Here is a 23,972-nt window from a genome sequence, read left to right on the forward strand (position 1 = left end):
AGGGAGCAAGAGGCAAGAGGAGGAGGGAGGCAGGAAGTGAGCACATGAGAGTGTGGGGGTCGTACGCGTGGGCTATCACGTGGGATGGCACGGGTGCACACGTGTGTGCGTGCTTCTGCCCCGAGTTCTGACATGATCACTGGGCGTGCACTTGGGAAAGACAAATCTCTTACAGAAACTGTAAGGAGATTCTGTTTTCCATCTGCTGAGGATGCATCTCCCCATAAGATCCCAGCTCGGCTTGGGATTCCGTTCCACGGAAAGTACTCCACCATCGGGCAAGAAACTCTGAAGGCCCACCAGGAGGGGCCGAGATCTCTGCCGGGACCCTGGTGCCCCGGCCTCCAGGGTGTGTGAGCCGCTGGGCGCCCAGGCAGCGCCCCCCACTGGGCTTTGCTTCCATCACTCACTCAATGAACGTAATGCCTGCTGTTTACAACAGTAGAGGCGCGGGAGGCCTGTGCTTTGATGCGTCAGTAGCGATCATGAAGTCACGTGGTGCTAAGTGCTGTGGAGAAAGCAAAGGGGGCCGTGGGGCGAAGACCAGGCTTGGAGGGTCAGGTCTGACCTCTCGTCAGGCCACCCCTCGCCCCATCTCCCTGGCACAGGGGAGCCGTCACAGACGAAAGGACACACACGCTCTCACAGGGGAGCCTTCCGGGGGCAGAGACACACATCCCCTTCCCTCCCTGCACGGCTGGCCCACGTTTCTCCGTGTCCCTTGCGGTAAGGCACGGCCACACACCTGGTTTCGGCCAGTGGACCTCAGGCAAAATCAGTGCATGCCACGGCCAGGCCTAGCCAGTCCTGCAGCCCTCATTCTGGGGCCCCGAGTGACCGTGGTACAGAGCCCCCCTCCCCCAAACCACCTTCACAGGAGCAGGAAATAACCCGTCTTGTGTTCAGTTCTGAAATTCCGGGAATGCCCTTGATAGCAGTTAGCTAACACTAACCCACACCCTATCCTTCAGCTCCTGGCCTGTTTTGGAGTGGCCGCGCCCAGCATGGAGGTGGCCCTCCCTATGGGGGCTGCTGGACACGCCAGGGCGTCTGCGGAGCGGAGGACAAATTTGTTCAAAAGCACAGCCACGGGGCGGGCCAGGGGACAGCGAGGTTGAGCTGGTGGCACCGGTTCCCTGCTTTCCTCGGCGGACACCTGAGGCCCCGTTCCCGTTTCCTTCCTCGAGGTCCAGGTTAGACGTGTCAGCGGCAAGGGGGTCCTCGGGATGCTGCGTCCGCAGGGGCTCTGCAGCAACCGGAGCTGCTCTGCGAAGCCAGCTCTGTAGCTGTGCAGTTGGAAGGCGGCACGGCCCCCATCGGAGCACACAGATGTCCTTGTGACCACCCACCTCCCCCATCAATGCATCCACGGGCCGTGTGGGAGCCGAAGGCTCGGCCGGCGGGGGAGACTTGGCTATTCTTGCCTCCAGCTACGACTGACTGGCCCCCGAGACCACGGCGGGTCCCTCGGGTAGAAAGTACAGAAGTGTCTTCTTCTCCATCATCCAGGAGGGGACAGGCCCTGGGAGTCCTCGCGGGTCGGGGGCTCCACCTACGGTACCTTTCACAGCCTGTGTAAGGATGGGCGCGGAGGAGGAAAGATTCGTGTGTCCCCACTAGGACCACTAACCTGAGAAACTCTGAAAGCCAGGACAGCAGAACATTCCAGAAGTGCCAGGATGCACGCACAACACCACGCGTGCACCTGCGGTGCGTGAGCAGACCAGAGCCCTCAGTACCCATCACAAGGTCGCGCGCTCACTACAATGTTCCCGCCAAGTGCCGGGGAGGTGGGCCAGGGTGCTTCCCAGATGCTGGGAGGTAAGCTGGACGTGCGCTTGGCAAACTGGGCTACATCTGGCCCAGTGCCTGTTTCTGTAAATAAGGTTTCATTGGAAGACAGACACGGGGATAGTTTACGCGTTGCCTACAGCAGCTTTCGTACCGCAAAGAGTTGAGTATTTGAACCCGGACCTGGTTGGCTGCTTAAAATGGCTACTATGTGGCCTTTACAGAAAAAGTCTGGCGACCCCTGAGTCACAGCAACTGCTTCCGACTAAGCGGAGTTTTGAGTAGTGCGAAGCACGAAGCCGTAAGTAAGGCTGAACCACACGACGGCAAGCTGGCTCTCCTTCCACTTGGCTTTGCATCCTGATGACATTCAAGAGGAAGCTGCTGGTACTACCGCCTCTTCGGAAGGCTGGTATTTGCTCTTCGCCTCCCTTAGAAACGAGTCCCAGGCAGCCTTCAGGCTCTGAGGGTGACAGTTACACAGCCAGACACCAACAGCTGTGTTTTCTCTGCCTTCTGCGAGTCTCGCGGTCAGCCTTCCTCGCAGCCAACAATGCCAGCTTTCCAACTGTGACCGCAAATAAAGTCTCCTCTTAGCCTAATTTACATTAGAAACGAATCCCTGACAAAAAACACTAGGTAGGCACATGACGAGTGCTAGTCAGATGCGGGTCCCTGAGGGCAGAGAGGGCGCACACACGTGGGGGCCACAGAGCTACGTCATCAGCACCCTCATCCTGTCGGCGGCCGGGGGTTGGCACACTGACCTTGAACACGGGGTCCTGGGACTCTACCCCCAGGTTGGGGTTCACGTCTTGAGCGTTTCGCTCAAGCCTGTGCCTGCATCACAGGGACCTCCCAACAGTCAGGACACTCAAGGGCAGGAGGGGCTCTGGAAAGCACGAGCTCCCCGTCTCACGGGGGAGGGGGAACTGAGGTCAGAGGGTGGCTTCTCCCCACGAGTGGAGAGACTGTCCCGCGTCCCTCCTGCGCCCTCACGCGCCTGCAACACAGGCCACACTTCTGACCCCCGAGGGTGGGGGGCTCCCCCACCAAGCAATCCTGTGACACCGGCTGGGTGTCTGCAGTTTAAGAGACACAGTTTATTCTGACGCGGGCTGCGAAAACAGCAGGTGTCCGTCCCACGGGAGGGGCTCAGTCCCGCATCGCGGCTCCCACCCAGAGGGCCTGCCACGACCCCCCCTCGTAGCCCAGAGCAAGTCTACTCGCTAGATTGTCATAACGAGTGTAACTCAGGAACCCCCGATGGGTAAGATGCGGACATGCCAGGCTCCCTGCCCCTCCCCGGGCCGCCAACAGGAGGCTCTCCACACCCTGTCCCTCGGGGTTTTTATGGAAGCTGCATTACAGACTTGGTTGATTAAGTCACTGGCCACTGGCAACAGACTTGACCTCCAGCCCCTCCCCGTCCCAGGCTTTTTGGGGGGCAGGGCTGAAAGTAAGGTCTCCCCTCTCGGAGTCGGTTCCCCTGGCAACCGGCAATCAGTCCCCAGTCCTTAGGGGACTCTCCAAAAGTCACCATTAACATAACAAAAGACAACTCCAGCGCTTTCAAGGGGCAGGAAATTCCGAGGGTTTTAGGGGCTTGGTGCTTGGGGGTGAACAAGGTTCTGTGGCGGGGCACCGCGGCCGTGGCGTGTGTGGAGGGGCATCGGCTGCGGGGCCCGCTGCCTTGCTCTGCTCCGTGTCTGCATTTGAAACGCACAGCCCAGCTCCCTCCGTGGGTGCAGCGGAGACAGGACAGGCTCAGCAGCCCCCGGAAGGAAGGCCACCCGTGGCAACACCCCGCCCAGTGGGGTGAGGCGCTCCCCAACGATGGGGCGCTAAACGGGATCCTCGCCGTCGTTTTACCAAAGTATTGGCCGCACTGGGTTGCAATTTTCTCCAAAGGGAAGGAGGAAGTGCTAGTTGATGGCCTTGATTTTGAAACACAGATCTGTAGAACCGATTCTTCCCTTCTCCCAGGGAAAGCACCTTTGGGGAGGGGGCCGGGAGCTCGTGCACTGCAGGAGCCCCACCCCCCTCTAGGGATGCAAAAGCCCCGAATTTGGGGTCACGGTCTCCGTCCCAAGTTCCGGAACTTCCCACCACCACCGTCATCCCCAGCACGGACACGCCGTCTTTCCACCGTCCAGTGTCTTAGTCGTCATTGGAAAAGAGTGTGAGCAAAGAAGCGTGTCAGAGGACAAAGGGCATGCCCAAGTCGCCACCCCGCCTCCTTCCATCAGCAGAGGCGAGCCGACCCAAGTCCGGCCGGACCCCCCTTCCCTGGAGGACGAGGCTGCCCTTCTGATCTCTGTCTCGTGCAGTCTCATTACCATCTTGACCTTGGACACCGAGTGCAGCCCATCCCGTGCTCCCGCTCCAGGACAAGCCCGCCAGACTCACCTGCAAGATCCCGGAGGAGAGGACGCACTGAGCTAAGACCCTCCCCAGCCAGCAGGAGGGGTCTCCACTTACCCGCACCAGCTGCTGTGGGAAGGGCCCGCGGGAATTTTCTGGCACGTTGATGGGTGGGATGACCCAGTCTCGTTTCTGTCTCCTCAGCCCGTTGGCATTCTGGTGCTGGGGCCACGGCAACAGCGTGTCATTCGGAGGCTGAGAGGCGTCCAGACCGGCACTCGGCTTCCCTTTCTGCAGCATTAGTCGGAGGGGGGGAGAGAAGAGTCAAAGAAGTCTGGTTAAGTTCTGCGCAGAGGAAAAGGCATCTGTTCAGAGAATCTGTTCTGTCCTAGATCAACACAGAGAGACTGGATGATGCTTGGGAAAGTGGCTAAGTGTTAGGGGGAAAAAATCAAGCAACGGAAGAATGGGGAAAAAAATCACAAGGGAAAACACAGTTTATTTATTTATTTTTATTTTTTTTAATATTATTTAATGTGTATTCATTTTTGAGAGAGAGAGAGACAGAGTTGGACCAGGGAAAGGGCAGACAGAGAGGGAGACCCAGAGTCAGAAGCAGGCTCCAGGCTCCGAGCTGTCAGCACAGAGCCCAGCATGGGGCTGCAATTCACAAACCATGAGATAGTGACCTGAGTGAAGTTGGACGCTTACCTGACTGAGCCACCCAGGCGTCCTGGAAAACACAGTTTAATTTAAAGTTCTTGTTTATGAAAACACCCCCTAAACACAGTTGATAACCCTGGTAAACATGATTTACAACAAATCTGTCAAAGGATGGAGAGTCTCACTATATAAAGAGTTCCTACAAATCAATAAAAAATTTAAATCTTTTTGGTAACAGGAAAGGACATGAATAGAAAGTCATGGCAAAATAAAAAATCAGTAAGCTTATTAAAAATGTTCACATCTTCCGTTAATCAAATGAATGCAAACTGAAGTGACATACTCTCTTCACCTGTCAAACTGACAAGATTAAATGAATGGATCTTCAGTCCTGTGCACTGTGCCGTGTTAGTCGGCTCAAGCGATGTTTGAGGGTGTAGGAGGCGGCGTTAGGCAGACCCGGTGTCTCGTGTCGATGTGCATCCTAAGGTCCACTGACTCTGGGCGAGTCGCTCTGTCCCTCCAAACTCCAGCTGCTTTTATAAAACGGGGCTGGCAATAACAACACTGATTTCAGAGGGTTGCTATGGCAACTAAAGCCATCAGAGCCCCTGCCTATGGGGCAGCCATTGGGACTGGATGGTGGCTGAGCCCTGACCGGATGCTGCTGGGGGCTAACCACAGCCTTCTGCTGCTTTGTGCCAGTCCAACAACAGCCTCAAAAATGCTCCTTGCTGTCAGCTGTACATCAATTAAAAAAAATTAGGAAAAAAACCCCCAGTAGCTCCACAGCTGGAAATCTGTCCCCAAAACACTACATGCAAACAAACGTCTCCATATAAAATGTTCACTGCAGATGTTTTTGTAATAATATTATGGATATTATGTATACATCAAGTAATGAAAATAATCGGAAAAAAACCTCTGGAGATCTGATAGCCGCAAATAATAGGCAAAAAGATTTTTTTAATGTGTATTTATTTTTGAGAGAGAAAGAGAGAGACAGAGACAGAGCGCATGTGGGGGAGGGGCAGAGAGAGGGGGAGAGAGAATCTGAAGCAGGCTCCAGGCTCCAAGCTGTGAGCACAGAGCCCGGCGCGGGGCTCGAACCCACATACCATGAGATCATGAGCTGAGCCGAAGTTGGATGCTTAACCGACTGAGCCCCCCAGGCGCCCCTAAATTGTAGTTAAATGCAGAATGCTATGTTTGTATCTTGGGATATTACAGAGTCATTAAAAGCTACCCTTTGGAGACGGGGACATGATGAATGTCCATCAAATAATGTGAGTGGAGAATGGCAACAGAGTATACACGTAGCACAAGTCCCTATTTGTGTGTGTGTGTGTGTGTGTGTGTAAGGACACAGAGAAGACTGGAAGGAAACATCAAAATGTAAACTTGTTTTCTCTGCTCACCAGTGAGCTTTACCCAATTTTACTCTATTCCTTTTACCTTTCTGTATTTCTGAATATTGCAACATATATGACTTTCTATAATTAAAGGAGCCACAGCAGAGCTTCGCATACACACGCGGTGTCTGCAGACCCTCACGCACGCGCCCGGCGTCTGTGCGGAGCTTCGAGTACGCACGGTGTCTGTGTGTGTGCCGCCTCCTTGCTCCTTTTCAAGGTGCCCCAGCACTGTTTTCATGGCTGGTGCTCGTTTGACTCTGCTTTGGAGCCAGCTGCACATCACGGCTCACGAGGCAAAGACAGACCTGGAATAGGACAGCCCACGGCACCTGGCCACAGTCCACCCGCCTCTAGCCACGGCGGGTCCCACCCTCTGCCAGCAAGATGGGCCTGGGTGGTCTGAGCACGGCCGTCTGAGGACCCAGGACCTTCCCCACTTTTTTTTTTTTTTTTCAAAAGAACTTCATAGAAATAAGTTAAGTACACGTGGACAAAACTGCCTACTTGATGAAAAGGTAAACTCTTCCCGCATCCACAGGCAATGCCACGTGGACAAGCCACAGGGGAAGGAGAGACCCCCTCTGGGACGCCCCCCAGGCCCCAGCGGACTCCCGGCCCGAGCTCCTGCAGTCGAGCGTTTGAGGCAACTAAAACCACAAGCCTTTCGTCCACCACTCCCCACCTTCATCGGAAAGGGGCCACGCGAGGTGTGCACGTCCCCGGGGGCCTTGACTTCTGTTCACGTCAAACCAATGGCTGCTGTGACTCATCTTCCGGCTCTCAGGATGACACAGCGATGGGGTCGCATCCTTACTTTCCTCCGTGAGCTTCACAGAGAACCACAGAAACGCTTTCAGAACGGTCCTGGCCACACACGGTCCCCTCACAGCCCGGGCACAGACAACTGCCTTCCCTGCCCACATGAGTAGCTGACGCCTTGTGGGCCGTGAGCGTCCCCCGCGGTCTCTGCCTGAACTCCCCTCGCCGACTCAGCAGGATGTGTCCTCAAGCCCACTTTCCTAGGGAGGCACAGAGGGGGCCTCAGAGAGGCCGGGTCACTTCAGAAGGTCACACAGCTCAGTGGGCAGGGACAGGATCTGAACCTGGGAGTCAGACCTCAAGACCGGAGTCCCTGGATGAGTGCCACCCCTCACTCGTGGGTCTCGTTGCCTGGAGGTCAGATCCCCTTTACCCGTCCTCAAGTCATGTGTGCGGAGGCCCGGCAGGAGTCAGCATTCCCGGAGAACTGTCTGCAGTCTGTGTTAAGGAGCCCCCAGGTGACGGATGCGTTCCACAGCCCGGTCTGGGGGCTCCTCAGCTCGCAGCTAAATAGTTCGCCTGTCCCCGGGCACCTGCCCCGGGAGGAGGGACAGGGTTAGTGTTTGTTCTTAAGCGTGTCTGCTTGAGGGCAGCCTGCCGGACTTGGGAGCCTTGCACGAGATGCCAGGGAGCCCCGGCCACAAGCACAGCCCCGGGGGTGGGTGCTGGCCATCTGTGGCTCCCCCGATGTCTCCCCCAGTGACGGTGCGGAGAACACAGGTCTGCCCCACCGGCAAGGCTTGGGTGCCAGCAGGCAGAACGCTCACCTGAGTCCTTTGTATTTCAGGCTCGGGGTTTTAAAGAGTTTTCATAAAGCTGCTTTTTTTTTTTTTTTTTTTTGAACTGCTTTATCTTCATTTGCTGAGGACGAGCTTGCATGGCGTTAATTTCCCTAGTGTTGTTTAAATAAATTGCACATATTTGCTACTATTTTAAAGCTGTGAGACACATATAATAACAAAATCTGGCGAAAATCGATGCCAGACCCGTGCAGCCTCAGCCTGGAAGACACGCCCACGTCTCCGGGCAGAAACGTTAGTGCAGATGATCGGTTGCCCCCCTGGAACGAGCGTGCCGTTCTGACACGCGGTCACCCTGGGCCCACTGGGAACACGGCGCCTAAACACCGATGCACAATTGCGCTAGTTATAAATAATGCTTCCAGTTACTCTCAAAAATATTTCCTAATGGATGACACCCGCGGATTTTCCCAACGTGCTCCCGAATTCTGTATTTCTGAGTAAATGATGGCCGGGTGTCGGACAGTGGAACGAACGTGACCTCTGTGCCACTGTTACTAGAAATTATACACGTGCGTGTGCACGTACAGGTGTCTATAGGTGCGTGCGTGTGTGTGCGTGTATGTGCAACGCACGCAGGTATGTATGTGTGTGCACGAGTACGTGCATACACATGTACGTGCGTGTGTGTTTGTATGCTGTGTGTGTGTCTATAACACTATAATTTTCCCCAAACCGACAGCCCGGCATCATGATAGGCTGGCCACACCCCATCACCGGGTCTTTACAGTCTCATCCAAGCTAGAAGGGTCATTACTGGCAGGGATGGGCGGGGGGTCCTCGCTGCTGAACTGACCTTTGGATCCGGCCAAGCTCACACCTGCACATCCAGAGAACAAAGAGCCCTGAGGAAATCACTTGGTCCTGCTGTCCTCTTACTGGATGCCCAAGAAGGTGTGGTGAAGAGGTTAACTTCCTGGAGGTGCGGACAGCTTGTGGACGCACCCCGCCCGCAGGGGGCCGAGGCATTATTTTGGCCCCACGCTGTGGGTGCTGCCCTGCCTGGGAGGTCGTTGGGCTTCACGGCCACTCACTCGGCACAGAGCAAACTCAGTGGACAGATGTAAACGTGGGGTTCCCCATGCTTCCTGAGCGCCGAGTGAGTGACCCTCAACCTCCACCCTCAAGTGCTCGTGTGGAGTGGCAGGCCAGGAGCCCTGATGACAGTGATGGCTGTCACGGGTCATGGGGGCGCCACGGGCCCCGGTAATCTCCGACTTAGTCCTCAGGACAGCCACACTCTCCATGGGACAGTGAGCAGCACGGAGCCAGGAACAGGCGGGTTCGAGCTGGCACTGCAATTCAGGCCATCTTGGGAAGGCACAGATGCTTCAGGGGGATATTCTACCTGAGTGGGGTACTGAGGGGTGAATAGGAGTTTGTTGTCGGGAGAATGAATAGCCAAGAAGGGGGCAGGTGTGGAAGCAGGACGGTGTGGGTGCCTCAAAAATCAGGCAGATGCCCTCATGAAATTCAAGGGCTGTTTGGGGCCTAGAAATAAAGTAGAATGGGGGGGTGATGTTGCAGGCTTTCGGGGTCACAGGGCTGGTCTGACACGGGCTGCTCTTCACTGGCCCTGCCGGTATTTGTTTTGACCCCTGCACTCCCAAGCCTTGGTTCCACTCCTGTGAAACGAGGAGGCCCTTACCGGGGGCAGTGTAGGTGACAAGGTGATACCGAGGGCATAGGGCAGATGGCGGGGTTTCAGCCCTACTGTCAGGCTCACGGTGGGGAGAAGAAACCCAAGAAGGGTCACGCCGGAGGGGGCTCTGCAGGCTGGACTGGACTCCCAGAGGTGCAGAGAGAACAGGGTAGGGGGGCTTTAGCCTGGACACCTGGGGGTGGTGGCTTGGCCTGGAATGAGCCCCGAGTGTTCAGAGGGGCAGGTGGGCTTAGGACTGTCCCATAACCTTACATCCCAGTTAAGGAAACTGAGGCACAAGGAGGAGAAGGAATGCGTCCAAATTGCCTAGTAGTGAGGGCGGGGCTGAGCCAGGGGGCGGTGGTGGGTGGGGAGGGGGGGACAGCCCAGGGAGGAGACTTCTTGGATGCTGGAGGCAGGGTTTGGTGTCCCTGGATGGGCCCATCCCAGAGCCCTGTCCGGACATGGGCAGGCATGAGTGTCCACCTTGGCATCGAGCTTGGCACGCCATCTGCCATGGTGGCCTCCCCCAGGAGGGGAGGGCACTACCCCCGGCTGCGGGATGGATGGGCTCCCTGCCCTGAATTAGGGTACGACGGGGCGGGGGGGGGACCCCCCACCCCTCACTACCTGGGCTGCTGGTCTCCCTGGCCACACGGGTAGAGCCCCACCTGCCTCCCGCCCCACCCTCCCCTCCCCTCCCCTCCAAACACCCCAGCCACAACCCTGCTCAAGGCTGCACACTCTTTGGTGCCCAGGTGCCCCAGGCACAGCCCACCCCGCCCCGAGCACGTACGGGCATTTCCCAGAAGGGGCAGATGAAGGGTGTGGAGCCCGGCCACCTGGGGAGACGTGTCTCGCGGTGCAGACACACAGAGCCACACTCTCACTCGTGAAACCCTAAATCCGCTATTTCTTAATTAGCTTTATTCACAAAGTGTTTCCCGTTTCCGATCGCCTCTCCCCGCTGAGTCTGAATCAGCAGTGCTCTGTACTGGATTCGTTCTGCTGACGTTGCTCTGGGACCGGGATTTAGGGGGACTTTCTCAGGCGGGCGTCCCAGTGCCGGGAGTGGGGCCTCAGGGGGGGGGGTGGCTTACAGCCTCTGGGCCTTGGTCTCCAGGCTCATGGGGCTGGATGAGCTCTGTGCTTTGGGGCCACCTGGACAGCTGGGGTGCAGGGTGTGGGCTGAGGCCCTGACCTGGGGGGGTCAGCCTCACTCCACGACTTGGGGAGGGGTCATCCCCCGCTGGGCTGGAGTCTGGACTCCCTGTGTCAGCGGACACCGACTTCAAGGAGACAGAATGCCATCCTGTGTTTGCACAGGCTGTGGGGTTGGTCCCTTTGCAGACGGTCTGTGGCACCTGGGGGCCTGGGGGACCCAGGACTGGTGGCCTTAAGGTCCCTCCAGGCCAACATGTGTGGCCCTGGCAGGTCCCTCCCGGCAGGCTCTCTGGGCAAGTCCCAAAGGCAGGTGTCCTCTCTCCCTAGGGATAATGTGACCTGGCCCTTGCACTCAGCACCACGGTTGTTATTTTAGGGAGAGAGGTGGGAGGTAATGGACCTGAGAACAGAAGGACGGCCCGCCCAGGACAGCAGCCTTCCATTTCAGCGAGGCCGAGGCCCCCGAGTTCACGGGCAAGCTGCATGTTAGAAGAAACCATCCTTTCCAGCCCCGAGCCCTGCCCGTCCAAACCTGCACCCCAACAGCCACCTGCGAGGCCCTCTCCCCAGGCGGGCTTTCCCCCCACCGGCCCCTCAATCGGCACATTATTCTCCCACGCTCCCGGCAGCTCTGTGCCGCCCGGTCCTGCTCTCCGTGCACCACAGGGCTGTTCTCTGTGTCTGACTGTGAGTGTAATTGAGTGTGACCTCCAGGTGAAGTCTTCAGGGATTCCTCAATATGAGGAAGAAGCTGGGTCGTTTCCCTCCATCATCAATTCACCAGCGAAAGGTGAATAATGCAAAACTGACCTGAGGCAGGATTTAAATTATCGCCTTTTTTTTTGAAAAAGGAGAAAAAAAAAGAAAGAAAAATAGTGCCAGGGGAAGGCTATAATCATCCATACCTCCAATCGACATGCAAAAGGTTATAATTCATCACATTCTTCTATTATCTAACCATTCACCTGTTAGGGGCATAGAATTATTAAGCCGAGCGTGAGCACTGGCTGTAAGTAAACGGGCTGACTCATAAAACATCAGAGGTGAAGGTAAACAGGGGGGATAAATAATCAAGCGTCCGCCTTCGGGACAGAATCTCCAGGTGTCTCCCTGGGGTGACTTCCCCGCCATCTTGGCTGGAGGTGGGCATTAAGCGGTGAGTGTGTGAATATGTAACAGTGTCCCTTTTTCCTTGCGACAGGGACGCAGACGGCAGGTCCCGCCACACCCCCTCCTGACCCAACACAGTGGGCTCTGCAGGGTGGGGTCCAGGGGTCTGCACGGTGGACACGCTCGGCGGGGGGAGGGGGGCATTGGAGCCAAGCACCAGCCCCACAGGGCGTAGACGTGATGCCCAGGGACACTAGAGAAACAGCAGTGTGTGGGCGAGGCCAAGAGAAGAGCCTCTTGAACAGACAGGCGGGGTGGGAGGAGCCCAGTGCAAAGCCCGGGCTCTGGAGCACAGCCGGGACTGCGCTCCCACGCACGGTCCTCAGGCGGGGACACTTGGCGCTTTTGCAAAGTGCGATGGGTACAGAGAGCGTGGGCCACTCTCCGGAGCCGTGGCTCAGAAGTCACTCCTCCCAGGAGGCGGCACAAACCCGGGAACCGCTTCAACATTCCCACATGCCAGATCCCAAGGGCTGTGTTTCTAAGGGGCGCCCAGCAGCCCCGACCCCTGAGGGTGGGGTCACAGACGACAGACAGCCTGACGTCCCTGACAGCCCAGCCCACCCCGTCCTCAGGTCTAGGCTGGATGCTCCCTTCACACCTCAAATTCCTTCCACTTTGAGACAAGAGCATGAGCACAAGTCCATCTGATTCGATGAAAGAATCCATGGAAACATTTTCAAGTTAGTTCCCTGTGGGACATGCCACGTGGGTGCAGTGTCTGATGTCCTAGAGACGTCTTCTTAACCAAGGGGGTCCTGGTCGGCATCCCGAGGCGTGCCCGCCCCCTCCCCCTTGGTCTGCATTCCCCGAGTCGGTGCCTCCTGGGGAAGGTCCCCGGGCCACCTGATGTCTCTGACCGGCAGTGCAGCCCTGCAGACAGACCCCTGTCACCCCCAGCCTCCCGGGACAGGAACATCTGCACTCACGGGACGGAAGGCTCTGGGGGCCCTGGTGAGGCCTCGAGCTTCTCTTTTTCCAAAAATAAACCAGCCCTTCCCTCCCATGACACCGAGCAGTCTCCAGAGAACGCAGCTGGTACGTCTTTCCTTTTAGCCAAGCTGCCTCCGCCGGGGTCCAGTATGGGCCCCCGGGGCACCTGTGACCTCTCACGCACACACAGAGTGACCACACGCCTATTTGCACAAGCTCATCCGACCGCTCTCGGGTGGCCCTACTGTTTGGTAAACACGTGGCCAATCTCAGCCATAAACACGAGACTCAGGGGCAGGGGTTCCAAGGTGGCCGGTTACACAGGGGTCGGCGGTCGGGGGCTGAGTGGGGTGTGACATGCCATCCTGCGCCGTGAACTGGCCCTACCTCTGACGGCACGAGGGCGGTGAGGGTCTATCCCCTGAACCCGAGCGTCGTTTCTGCCTCTGCCTCTGGCTCACCGCCCCTCCTGATTTCACTGCCTCCCTGCGGCTCTGGGTTACAGGTGCGTCCATAAATAGCGTGCCCCCCACCCAAGTGTCACACGTGGCACTGACTTTCACTGAGGGCAATGAGATTCCTAACGAAAGAGGCACTTGAGTCTACACCAATCGTTCGCTCCTCTCTTCCTACTCCCCTTTCGACGTGCATTTGAAAACCGGTACATGTCTGCCTGCAAGCGTGTATGTTTAAAATATTTAGGGTAGTGTCGGCACCCTTCTGGCTGGTTTCCATGGTAGCTGAGGATGGACAAAGTAAAGTGGTATTTACCAAACACAAAATGAAACAAGGGAGACGCATCCCCGTTCTCCAGCAAAGAGAACACGCAAGCCATTCTAAACACACATTTGCATGAGGTTGGTTCGGAGAGGTGCTTAGTGGAGTCTCTTTCCGCGACACTGCTGCGTGGAAGAAGGCGCTGTCTCCCCCATGCACCGCTATGGTATTTCTTACTTCCGATCTCTTCTAGGAAGGGGAGGGAGGTCGTTTTGAAAACTCCCACGGAGAGCGTACAAAGAGAGGTCTCCTGAACAGAACAGCATGGTTGCGCCTTCAAGTGTCTATTTGGGAGGAGAGTCTTAGTGACGGTGACAGTGGGGGGCCCCCTGGCCTCGCTCAGGCACGCCCAGGCCACTTAGGGAGGGAGGGGCTGGTGCAGCCCTCGCTCACACCTGGCCAGGTGGGGGTCCTGGCAGGTGCAGTGACCGGTCCCGTCATGCAGCTGCAGCTGGGCCTGGCCCTTGGCCCCTCTCTGCCCTGTGGCCGGTAGGGCGAGTGCAGACACCAAGGGCGGTCCTGACACCCCCTCCCACCGGGGTCAAGCAGGCCGCCGAGGTCGGGGAGTTGTGAGCGGCCCTGCGGGAAAGAGTTCAGTCACCGCTGCTCAGGGACTTTTCCCGTCGGCACCATTTTGTTGGGAAGGTGTCATGTGAGATGGGCAGTCTGTGTGCAGACGTCATGCTCGCGGACCATGATGAGGATCCCCATCCGAGCACAGAAGAGCAGGACAGGAGACCCCACAACGTCCAGACAGGCCCCTGCGTGCGGGCGTGTGCGTGCGTGCCCTCGGCTCACTGCCGTGTGCCCGGCCAGCCGCTCATGGTCCCCGCCTCCCCAGCTGGCCCACGGCCCCCAGCGCCCGTCTCCAGACCGGGGCCTGCACACCTCTGCACTGCCGCCATCTGGAACTGGGTCATTCTCTGGGGTGTGGCCGTCCTGTGCATTTGTAGGGCGCTGGGTGGCAATCCTGCCCCACCCACTCGATGCCAGAAACACCCCCGTCCCCCCGCTGTGACAACCCAAAATGCCTCGAGTCTTCTCTGAACGCCCTGGTAGAGAACTTGCTCTAGAGAATCACGAAAAATGTTTGGTTACAAACATCTTACATGGGATTATTCTTCTGTTTATAGGAAAAAATACGATCGCGGTAAAAAAACCAAATGAAATTAAATCATCAAGTTAAGCCAAACTGTGTCACTTTTTCTGGGAGCTGTTAGCGGTGGAACCGAATGGACTCTCGCACACGGGCGTCAATTGGTGAGAAAAACGGTCAGTTTCGCCAGCGTCGATGATTCTGGAAGGCTTCGGTGAGGACCTGGGAAGGGTCTGACGGAGAGCCTTAACTCAAGCCGACTTCCCGTTATGTCCCCCCCGAAAGGCGCCTGGGGACTCTGGGCCTCCAGTCTATTCCCAGCGTCTACCGCGGACGTGGGGCCCACGGGACGGGCTCCAGGCCACGTCAGCGCCCCGCCGGCGGGTTTCAGGTTCACAGGTGTCCCTGTCCGTGCTGGGGGCTCTTGTCGTGGCGGAAGGTGCCCGTGACCCCGTCGCTGTTGTTTTCACAAACAACTTCAGGAGTAAGGATTGTGTATTTAACCAAATACCAAATGGGAGCCCAGGCCTTGGAAGGAACCAGAAACCTGTGCTGGTCTGGAAACCTGGTTCGATTTTCATCTGAAACAGCTACAGGAGGGCAGCGTGGACACCTCACGCCCCACACTTCCTGGGCGGGGATTCTCTGCAAGGCCCCCAACACGCTCACGCACGCACACTGGCCCCATCAAGAGCCACAGGCCCCGGGGTGAGGGTGAGCAGGGCACACACGGGCAAACGCGTGTCTGCAGGGCTCACGGTCGCAGGCGTGCACGCCGTCTCCGCCCACCTGGTCCCCGGGGAGGCAGCGTGCGGAGAAGCGCCCCGAGTGCCGGAGGCCCCGCAGCCCAGGCCTGGTGGGGCCGAGACGGGATTCTGCCAGAGGACGGAGAAGCCGGGGTGGGAGGAGGCCTCGGTCTGGAGCGCCGGCTTCTCGTGTTTTAGGGCTCAGCTCAGACGTCACCTTCCTGAGCCCCGGACACCGCAGCGGCCCCTGCCTGCTGCTCAGCCCCCACCCCCCCAATTCCCGGTGGTGTCCCCGCCTCACAGAACAGAGCCTGCGGCAGGGTGCTGTCTGGTGGGGACGCGGCAGCACTCCGTCGTCCTTCCCCCGGGAAGGGACGTGACCTGGGACCTTTCTGACTGCCTCCCAGGAAGCCTCCTTGCCTGGCCTGGCAGTGGCCCTCCGTGTGGGGTCCACGGTGCCGTGCGGATCAGCAGCGAGCCACCCGGACTTCTCCGGCTCACTCCCCATCAAGTCTCGCTGACACGGTGCCTGGGGCAGTGTCCCTGCTGGGTCTGGCCGGGCACATCATGGGGGTTCTCGCTGGCTCTGCGGAGGCCCTGTCACGACCGCCCCGCCCCCCCCCCCCACCCCTCTGCAAAAGGAAGGGTTGACTCGGGCACCTGTTCAGGGCCGTTCACAGCCTGAAACATCATCTACGTTTGACCTTCTCCCTGGTGCCTCCCGCTCACCGCAGGCCGGGAGAGGCAGGGTCGGGGACAAGTCACACTTGCCCCAAGGGCCCTTCTCCGAGACCACAGACAGATCAGGAAGCCGAGAGGCACCTTCCACCAATGAGAACAGTCGCTGCGTGCTTCATGCCAACAAACAGTTAAAATGCCATGAGTTTGAGAAGTTTTGCTCACCCCTGGAGACCCATGGGCGTGGGGGCGCTGACCGGGCTGTGGCCGCCAGCTCCGGCTCTGGACGGGGACCAGCCCAGCGGTTTGTGCGGGTCTCGGGTGTGGCGATACACGAGAATCTGCATGTGTGGCTTCCCCGGGGCGGTCCCGCCAGGAGCAGGCCCCGCGTGCGGCGACGTGGGCTGAACCCACGGGAGCGCGGGGCGCGTGAGCACTCGGCTCCCCACGGAGAACCGCGGACCCTGTCTGCACCTCGCTGACCACTGAGGCATCTCCTGGAAGGTTTTTTCTGAAGACACACACTCCATTCCCTGGGTACTTTCCCAAGGCGACACCTCGCACGGAAAGCCTGTGGGCCCCCCCTTCGGTTGAAACCGCCGAATCTGGGTGTCAGGGTTCAGGCAGGGGCACGACAGCCCTGTGGCGCTCACCTGGGGGCTCTCCTGACCCAGCCGGCCTTACCATCTCTCGGGTGGACGGCGGGAACCGGTTCTCCCCTCCACTCCACCGGGGACCAACCTGGGTGCCCTTGGTGATGCCGGTAATGGGTTCTGGCCCGCGCTCAGGATGCAGGGGTGACAGACTGTGGGTCTGGGGGGCAGACCCTGAGACGGAGAAGTGATGGACCACAGAGAGGAAGGCTGCTGGACCGTGAGGCCTAAAGCACCAAGATCTTGGCCACACTTGTCCTCACTGTACTGGGGACCCAGGCGGCTGTATGAAGGGGACTGGAGGGCATCCGGAGCCCTGGGGGGTTACACGGGGTCTGTCTGCCCTCCGCTTGGCTGGCGGATGAGGCCACACACCTGCTGAAAGCCACTGAACCACGGCCTGGGGGGTGTCGACAGCAGACATTTACCGTCTGGGTTCTGGAGGCCGGTAGTCCGAGGTCAAAGTATCAGCAGGGGTTAGTTCTTCCCAGGGCCGAGGGGGAGAACGCGTCCGGGCCTCGCTCCTGGACTCTGGTGCTCTGCCGGCGACCTCTGGCCCTCCTCGGCTCACAGAAACGTACTTGCTGTCCGTCTCCACCTCCAGAGAGCTCTGCCTGCGTGCGCATCTGTGTCCAGACGTCCCCTTTTCCCAAGGACGCCGGTCACTGGATTGGGGCCCCCTTGAAGGACCTCACCCCAACATACACTCCTCAGGGGGACGCTTTCAGCCCACACGCGTGGGGAAGCAGATACCTCGCGGCAAGATCCGCGCCAGCCTCTGGGCCCGGCTGGGTGTGGGCGCCGCTCGGCTGAGCGTGGCTTTCATAAACGCTGACGTGCGCGTTAAGAGCCAGGATTAGTTTCATAAACAACACTTTCTTTTTTGCAAACTATACCCACAGGTCCCATATTGCCGCCTCGAAGCGCCACCGCAGCCAGTCCGCTGACAGCCGCGTGCGAAACTTTATCTTCAGTATTTACTGTTAGGCCAGAATATTGCTCTGGTTCCTCAGGGGCGATTCGGCACTCCGGTGGGAAATATGTGACCTCATTTGCATTTTCTAATTGAATTGCTATCAGCTTTCCTGCAAGACTGCACAGAAAAAAGTTCTTCCAGATTCCAGCACTGCTGGTATTACCCATAAAAAGGCCGCCTTTGAATAGTTGCTAAGAGAGGAGAGGAAAGGAGGAGAAGTGTTGCCAAATTCGTACGGTTCACGTAGCCGTCCGTGCTGTCCAGCCCCACCGAATCGCTCAGACACCGGGCACAGAGGGCGGGGCTCGGAGAGAGCGGGACGCGAGAGACTCGGGATTCACAGAACCGGGAAATTAGGGGGTCCCTGAGGGATGTGCTTCGGAGCTTTTGCAAGAGCTTCTCGGGACTTTGCAGCCTGTAGACTGCTCCCGGATAAAGGCGCTTTGTGTCTCTAGAACCTTCTGCCGGCCGCACCCCCCATTCACCTTGTCCCCATCTGAACTCCCCGCTGTACCCAAAACCGGGCAGGAAGCCCTCGGCACGCGCTGAAAACGTTCCACCTAGAGCTGGTTTTGGGGTGTGGGGTGGGGTAGGGGCCAGTTCACCTTTTTTCCTGAAGGGCACCCCATCAGTCCAGCATCATCTACTGGAAAGATGGTCCTTCCTCCATTACCCTAGGGAGGGCTTGGCAAACTTTCTGCTAAGGGGTCAGACAGTGACATATTTTAGACACTGCAGGCCAAGAAGTGAAATTGAAGGTATTAATATAGATACTCATACAACCATTTAAAAACACAGAAACCATTCTTAGCCTGCAGGCCATCAAAAGGCAGGCGGCAGGTCAGCTCTGGCCGCGGGCTGTGGTGCGCTGACCTTGGCCACAGAGCATTACTCTGCACCGTGCGCATATGACAAGGTTTATCAAGCTGGATACGTGAAGTGGGAGAATTCCGTTGTACGAAAGTGATACCTCCATGAGGATGAATTTTAAAAAAACATTACCTCTTTTTTTCTGTGCTATTCTGCTCCATTTGTGCATCTGATTGTTTTTGCTCCCAAACTACCCATTTTGATTACTGTAGTTTAGTGGTTCTCAAGTGGGGGCGATTAAAAAAAATTTTTTTTTAAGGTTTATTTATTTCTGAGGCAGAGAGAGACAGAGCATGAGCGGGGAAGGAGCAGAGAGAGAGAGGGAGAGACAGAATCCGAAGCAGGCTCCGGGCTCCGAACTGCCAGCACAGAGCCCAACGCGGGGCTCGAACCCACGAACTGGGAGATCATGACCTGAGCTGTAGTCGGACGCTGAGCTGCCTGAGCCACCCTGGCGCCCCAGGTGTTTCTTCATCTATTTACGAGCAGCCTGGCATACAGCGACCCACCCTTTCTGCTCCTCCGGGGTTCCGGCTGGTTTGGACGGGGTGCCTGCTTGGCTCTCTGGACAAGTTTATAGGGGTGAACTTCAACGCGTCCTTACGGCGGGTAGAACTTCCTGTGTGGCCACCACATGTGCGCGTGCCCTTGGGGTAAGGATTTGAGTGGAAATTGGCTTATTAACGAAACAGCTCAGATTTTCTTCTTACTTCAGTTTTGCTAAGCTGTGCACTTCTGTCATTTCAGGAAGATTCTCAAATATGTTGGTATAAACTGTAGGCAAGACACTGAAATGCTGGGCGAGATCGGTCGTGAGGCCGAGTTTTCACTTCTGACGTGGACTGCTCTGTCTGATCAGCTGGGAGTTTGGAGTCAGCTGCTGTCTGGATTAATTCTATCATTTTCATTTCATCACTTTCTCCTCTTGCTTTGACTGTTTCCTCCTTTCTATTTTGTTTCATTTCACTTCTTTGTCTAATTTCTTGAGATGAAGGTTCAGACTGCCGGCTTCCTCCCTCTTTCCGCTCTCACGGGCATGTCAGGCTGGACCCTGCATCCCGCGTGGCTGTGGCTCCAGCTGCCGCTTCCCGGGCTCAGCTCCAAATACTCTGTAACCGGCACGGGATTCCTTTCCTACCCGAGGCTCAGTCAGAAGTTCTGACTCAACTTCCACACCTGTGGGGACTTTTCCTTACTTTCCTCGTGACGGATTTCTAGCTTCGCTGCTCGGATTTTCTACCTCTGGAGTGTGGGGCGACCTGGTTGGAGGTTCGGCCTCCGGCCACGTTTCACGCAGGTTTTACGTGTATTTGAAGGTCATGTGCACGCAGCCGTGGTTGGTTTCTGTTTCAGACCTGTCTCAGGGAGGTCAGGCTTGTTGAATCTGTGCGTCTAATCCTCTAGTTCCTTGCTGGCATTCTGTCTGCTTGCTCTAAATGTTCTCAGAGGTGTTCGCTGAATTTTGCCGTTAATTGAGTATTTGTTTACTTCTCCTTTCGGTGCCACTAACTTTTGCCTAAATATTTTGAAGCTGTATTATTAAGTGCACACAAATTTAGGATTCTTTTTTTAAAAGTTTATTTATTTTGAGAGAGACAATGGGGGAGGGGCAGAGAGAGAGGGAGAGAGAGAGAATCCCAAGCCCTCCGTGCAGAGCCCAATGCGGGGCTTGATCTCATGAACTTCGAGATCACGACCTGAGCCGAAATCAAGAGTCAGATGCTTAACCAGGCGCCCCTTTTTCTAAGTTAATTTATTTATTTTGAGAGAGAGAGAGAGAGAGAGAGAGAGCAAGAAACAGAGTGAGCAGGGGAGGGGCAGAGAGAGAGGGAGAGAGAGAATCCCAAGCAGGCTCTGTGTTTTCAGCGCAGAGCCAGATGCAGGGCTCCATCCCACGAATCACGAGATCATGACCTGAGCCGAAACCGACTGAGCCACCCAGGCGCCCCAGATTCAGGATTCTTATGTTAACAGAGCCCCCACTTTCCTCCTGATGAGTAACTCCAAGGCTTTTCCCCCACGTCTTTCCACTTGCAGCTTTTCTCCACCCTTACGCTTTTTAGATCTATCTTCTATGACCTGCATGTAGCTGGGGCTTTTCTTTAACCTGTCAATTTGTTTTCCTTTAATTACAGCAGCTTATCTATTTTCATTTGTTATAATGATCAACGTATCTGCAAACCCACCATTTTACTCACAGAGAAAAATGGGGTTCCTCTACTCTTTCCTTCCATTTCTTTGACGTTTTTTGGATCGATGTTTTAGTATTCCATTTTCCCATCTATTACGTTAGAACTTAAACAACTGTAGGACTCTTTTTTAAGAAAGACTTTTTAAAATTTATTGTTATTATTATTATTATTTTTTGAGAGAGTGCAAGTGAGCAAGGGGCAGAGAGAGAGGGAGAGACAGTGTGGAGCTAGATGTGGGGCTTGAACTCACAAACCGTGAGATCATGACCTGAGCCGAGGTCAGATATGTAACTGACTGAGCCACCCAGGCGCCCCAAGAAAGACCTTTATTTTTTTTAAAATTCACATTGATAATAGAGGTAAAGGACAAATTATATTTTTAAGGCATTTAAAAAAAGTGTTGCCTAAGTTTGCAGACTAGAAGAGGTGAAAATATATACACGGAAAATACCCAGGATGCTTTGCACAGAGCTGGTCATTAAGTTATCTGGCTACAGCCTAATGCTTTCATCTATAATCACGTTAGAATCCCATGAAAATCCCAAGGGAAAGTAACTATCTGTCACTACGATAGGTATCTTTTTCTCAATTTGATACAAGGCAAGACTGACTCTACGTAGACTTTAGGTAACTCAAGTTAAGATATACTTTATGGCCCGAAATACTGTCTACCTTGGTCAGTGCCCCATGTGCCCACCACTGTGACCTTGCAGTGGTTTTCCCGGATCTTCTAACAGGGGTCTTTGTCTTATCCGAGTGTTGTATTAGTTTGATTTCCATCATCTTCCAGGACAGAGGGAGCATCCCAGACCCTCCAAGTCCGTGCACCCTGTCTGCAGCTTACCTGTCCTGTATCTTTCACCCCCGCGGTGTCACTCCCTCACTGCTCACAGCTATTTCCGCCTACTTAACCTCATGGCTCGAAGCATCCTGTTTCTGCCTGTGTCAGAGTCTGTCGTGGCGCTGCCTGAAAGGCAGTTTTCCTGGGTCACAGAATTGTCTCTGTTACCACCCGCCACCTTCCGGGCCCTACCGTCCCTGCGAGAAGCCAGCTTCTGTGTCACCACTCCACCTTCCATGGAGCTCTGTCTTCTGTCTGCTTTCGGATCTATGTGGCTCCAGTTTTCAGACATTTTACCATAAAATACCTGTTGGGACTGAAGGTGTGTGTCCCCCGAATTCATACGCTGAATCCCGACCCTCAGGTGTGATGGCATCAGTAGGTGGGGCTCCCGGGGGGGCTGTGATTAGGACCAGAGGAGGAGGTCATGAGGGCTGAGCCCCCGTGATGGGATTAGTGCCCATTAGTGACTTTCTAAAGGTCATGAGCAAGGGTGCTTCCTCTATCCGCTCTCTGCCAGCTGAGGATACAAGATGTCCGGAGAAGCAGTCCAAGAGAGGGCCCTCCTGGGAACCTGAGCACGCAGCCACTCTGATCGCAGACCTCCAGCCTCCAGGACTGTGAGGAATACATCTCCGTTGTTTACGAGCTCCCCCGTCTACGCTCTTTCTTTACAGAGGCTTGAATGGACCAGGACTGTGCTAACCCACAATTTTCTTTGTGTTACCCCGCTTAGAGGTCACGGGGCTTCGAGTCGACGTGTGGATGTCTGCTGTCAGTTTTTGGAATATCTTCTGCCATTGTCTTTTCAAATATTACTCCTGTTCCATTTTATCCCCCCTTGTATTCCGAGCGTGCACATGTCAGAACTCCGTGCTACCTCTCCCATGCCCGTTACCGTTTACTCTCTTCCTTCTGATATTTTCTGCTTCACTAAACCTCTCTTCAGCTGTGTCTAATCTGCAGAAAGATGGACTCTTTGAACTCTTTCTTTCGTTTGTTACATTTTTCAGTCATAAACGGCTCAGTTCTTTTTTATTCTTCTAATCCTCTGTCAAAAGCTTGTCTTCAATGTGCTTGAACACAGTGAGTGCAGTTATTATCATATCTGTCTGATAACTCCGTTACCTGGAGCCACTCTGTCACCTGGAGCCATTAAGGGTCATTACTGTCTTCTGTATCTGACTTTTGTGCACCTTGTCCCGTCCCCACGGGTGCCCAGTGACTTTTAGCCGAGCGCTAGACATTGTGTGTAAGAGAAGACGGGGATAATTTGAGGCTTACTGAGATACTTTTCACCAGAGAAGATTTACATTTGCTTCTTGCGGGTGGTGAGGGACATCAGCCACACGGCATGACCTTAATCCATGTATAGAGGGTGACCTTATTCAAAGGTTGGCATTGGTCTCTGTAGGGACTTAACCAACTAAGTGACTCAGTGTCTCGCACAGACCCTCCTCCCTGCCCCTGGGCACCCCCCTGAGGAGGGTCCAGTGGCTGTGATGGGCACAGGACCACAGGACTCTGGGGGATGGGGCCATGCTGATGATAGCAATGAGCTCTGTCCTTGTGGCAGGGGCTCTCCAGAGTCTGCAATCTGCATGAACTCACATTATCTCACATAATACTCATGACAACCCTACTGTTATCCCATTTTCCAGAGTAGGAAACCTCACAGAGGTCATGTGACTCGTCCCAAGGCATCAGCCAGTAAGAGGAGCCTTGATTTAAACCTTAACCCAGGGCAGCCAGGCTCCTTATGATGCTGAGCTCAGCCGTGCCTAGGAAGCCAGTTTGCACTCCTTTCTGGAACATAATTCTCCCATGCAGCAAAGGGGCTGTGGTTGCACGGCTCTGCGTCCCTATCTGTAAAGTGGGGACAGTGACAGCACCTGCTTCCAGACGTTTTGAGGGTCAGAGGAGTGGCCACCTCTTAAGGCAGGGCCTGGGTAGGGTCCTAAAAAGTCAGGACAAGGTACCCTTGGTTTGAATGTGAGAGGAAGTGGGGCGCCATCAGGTGACGTGGAATAAATAGAGAAGGGCTGGGTTGGCTGAGCTGCAGGGACACTGCCTGCCACGTTTCACACACTCAGGGGTGCTGTCCCTGCAGCACTTTGCAGCTGGACTCCCTAGGATGGTCTGAGCCTGGGACACGGATTCCCCGTGTGCTTGTTGGGTGGGCCTGACGTGGGGCCGGAGGGGCTCTAGTGGCGGGGACTAATTGCAATCACCTTCCAAGAGGAATCGGGATTAATTGCATCAGAAATCGCTTCGTTAACACGCCTAACAAAAGGTGTCATTACGTTTTCAATTAGCGCCTTTCATCTGAGGCCTTCCACAGGCTTTGAGGAACTCTACCCTCTGCTCACAGGCTCAGGGTTT

The 23,972-nt window shown here is 55.8% G+C and overlaps 1 protein-coding gene across 1 annotated transcript in view; it reads right to left on the reverse strand.

Annotated features, from left to right (window-relative positions):
• CDH4 (cadherin 4) overlaps window positions 1–23,972 on the reverse strand; it is a 533,618-nt gene that overhangs the window by 123,806 nt on the left and 385,840 nt on the right. Inside the window, exon 5 of the mRNA XM_049650379.1 lies at window positions 4,273–4,446. Within this exon, the coding sequence (XP_049506336.1) occupies window positions 4,273–4,446 (174 nt within the window). The remainder of the gene's footprint in view (window positions 1–4,272; window positions 4,447–23,972) is intronic.

The sequence above is a fragment of the Panthera uncia genome (assembly GCF_023721935.1).
Source record: "Panthera uncia isolate 11264 chromosome A3 unlocalized genomic scaffold, Puncia_PCG_1.0 HiC_scaffold_11, whole genome shotgun sequence".
Lineage (NCBI taxonomy): Eukaryota > Metazoa > Chordata > Mammalia > Carnivora > Felidae > Panthera > Panthera uncia.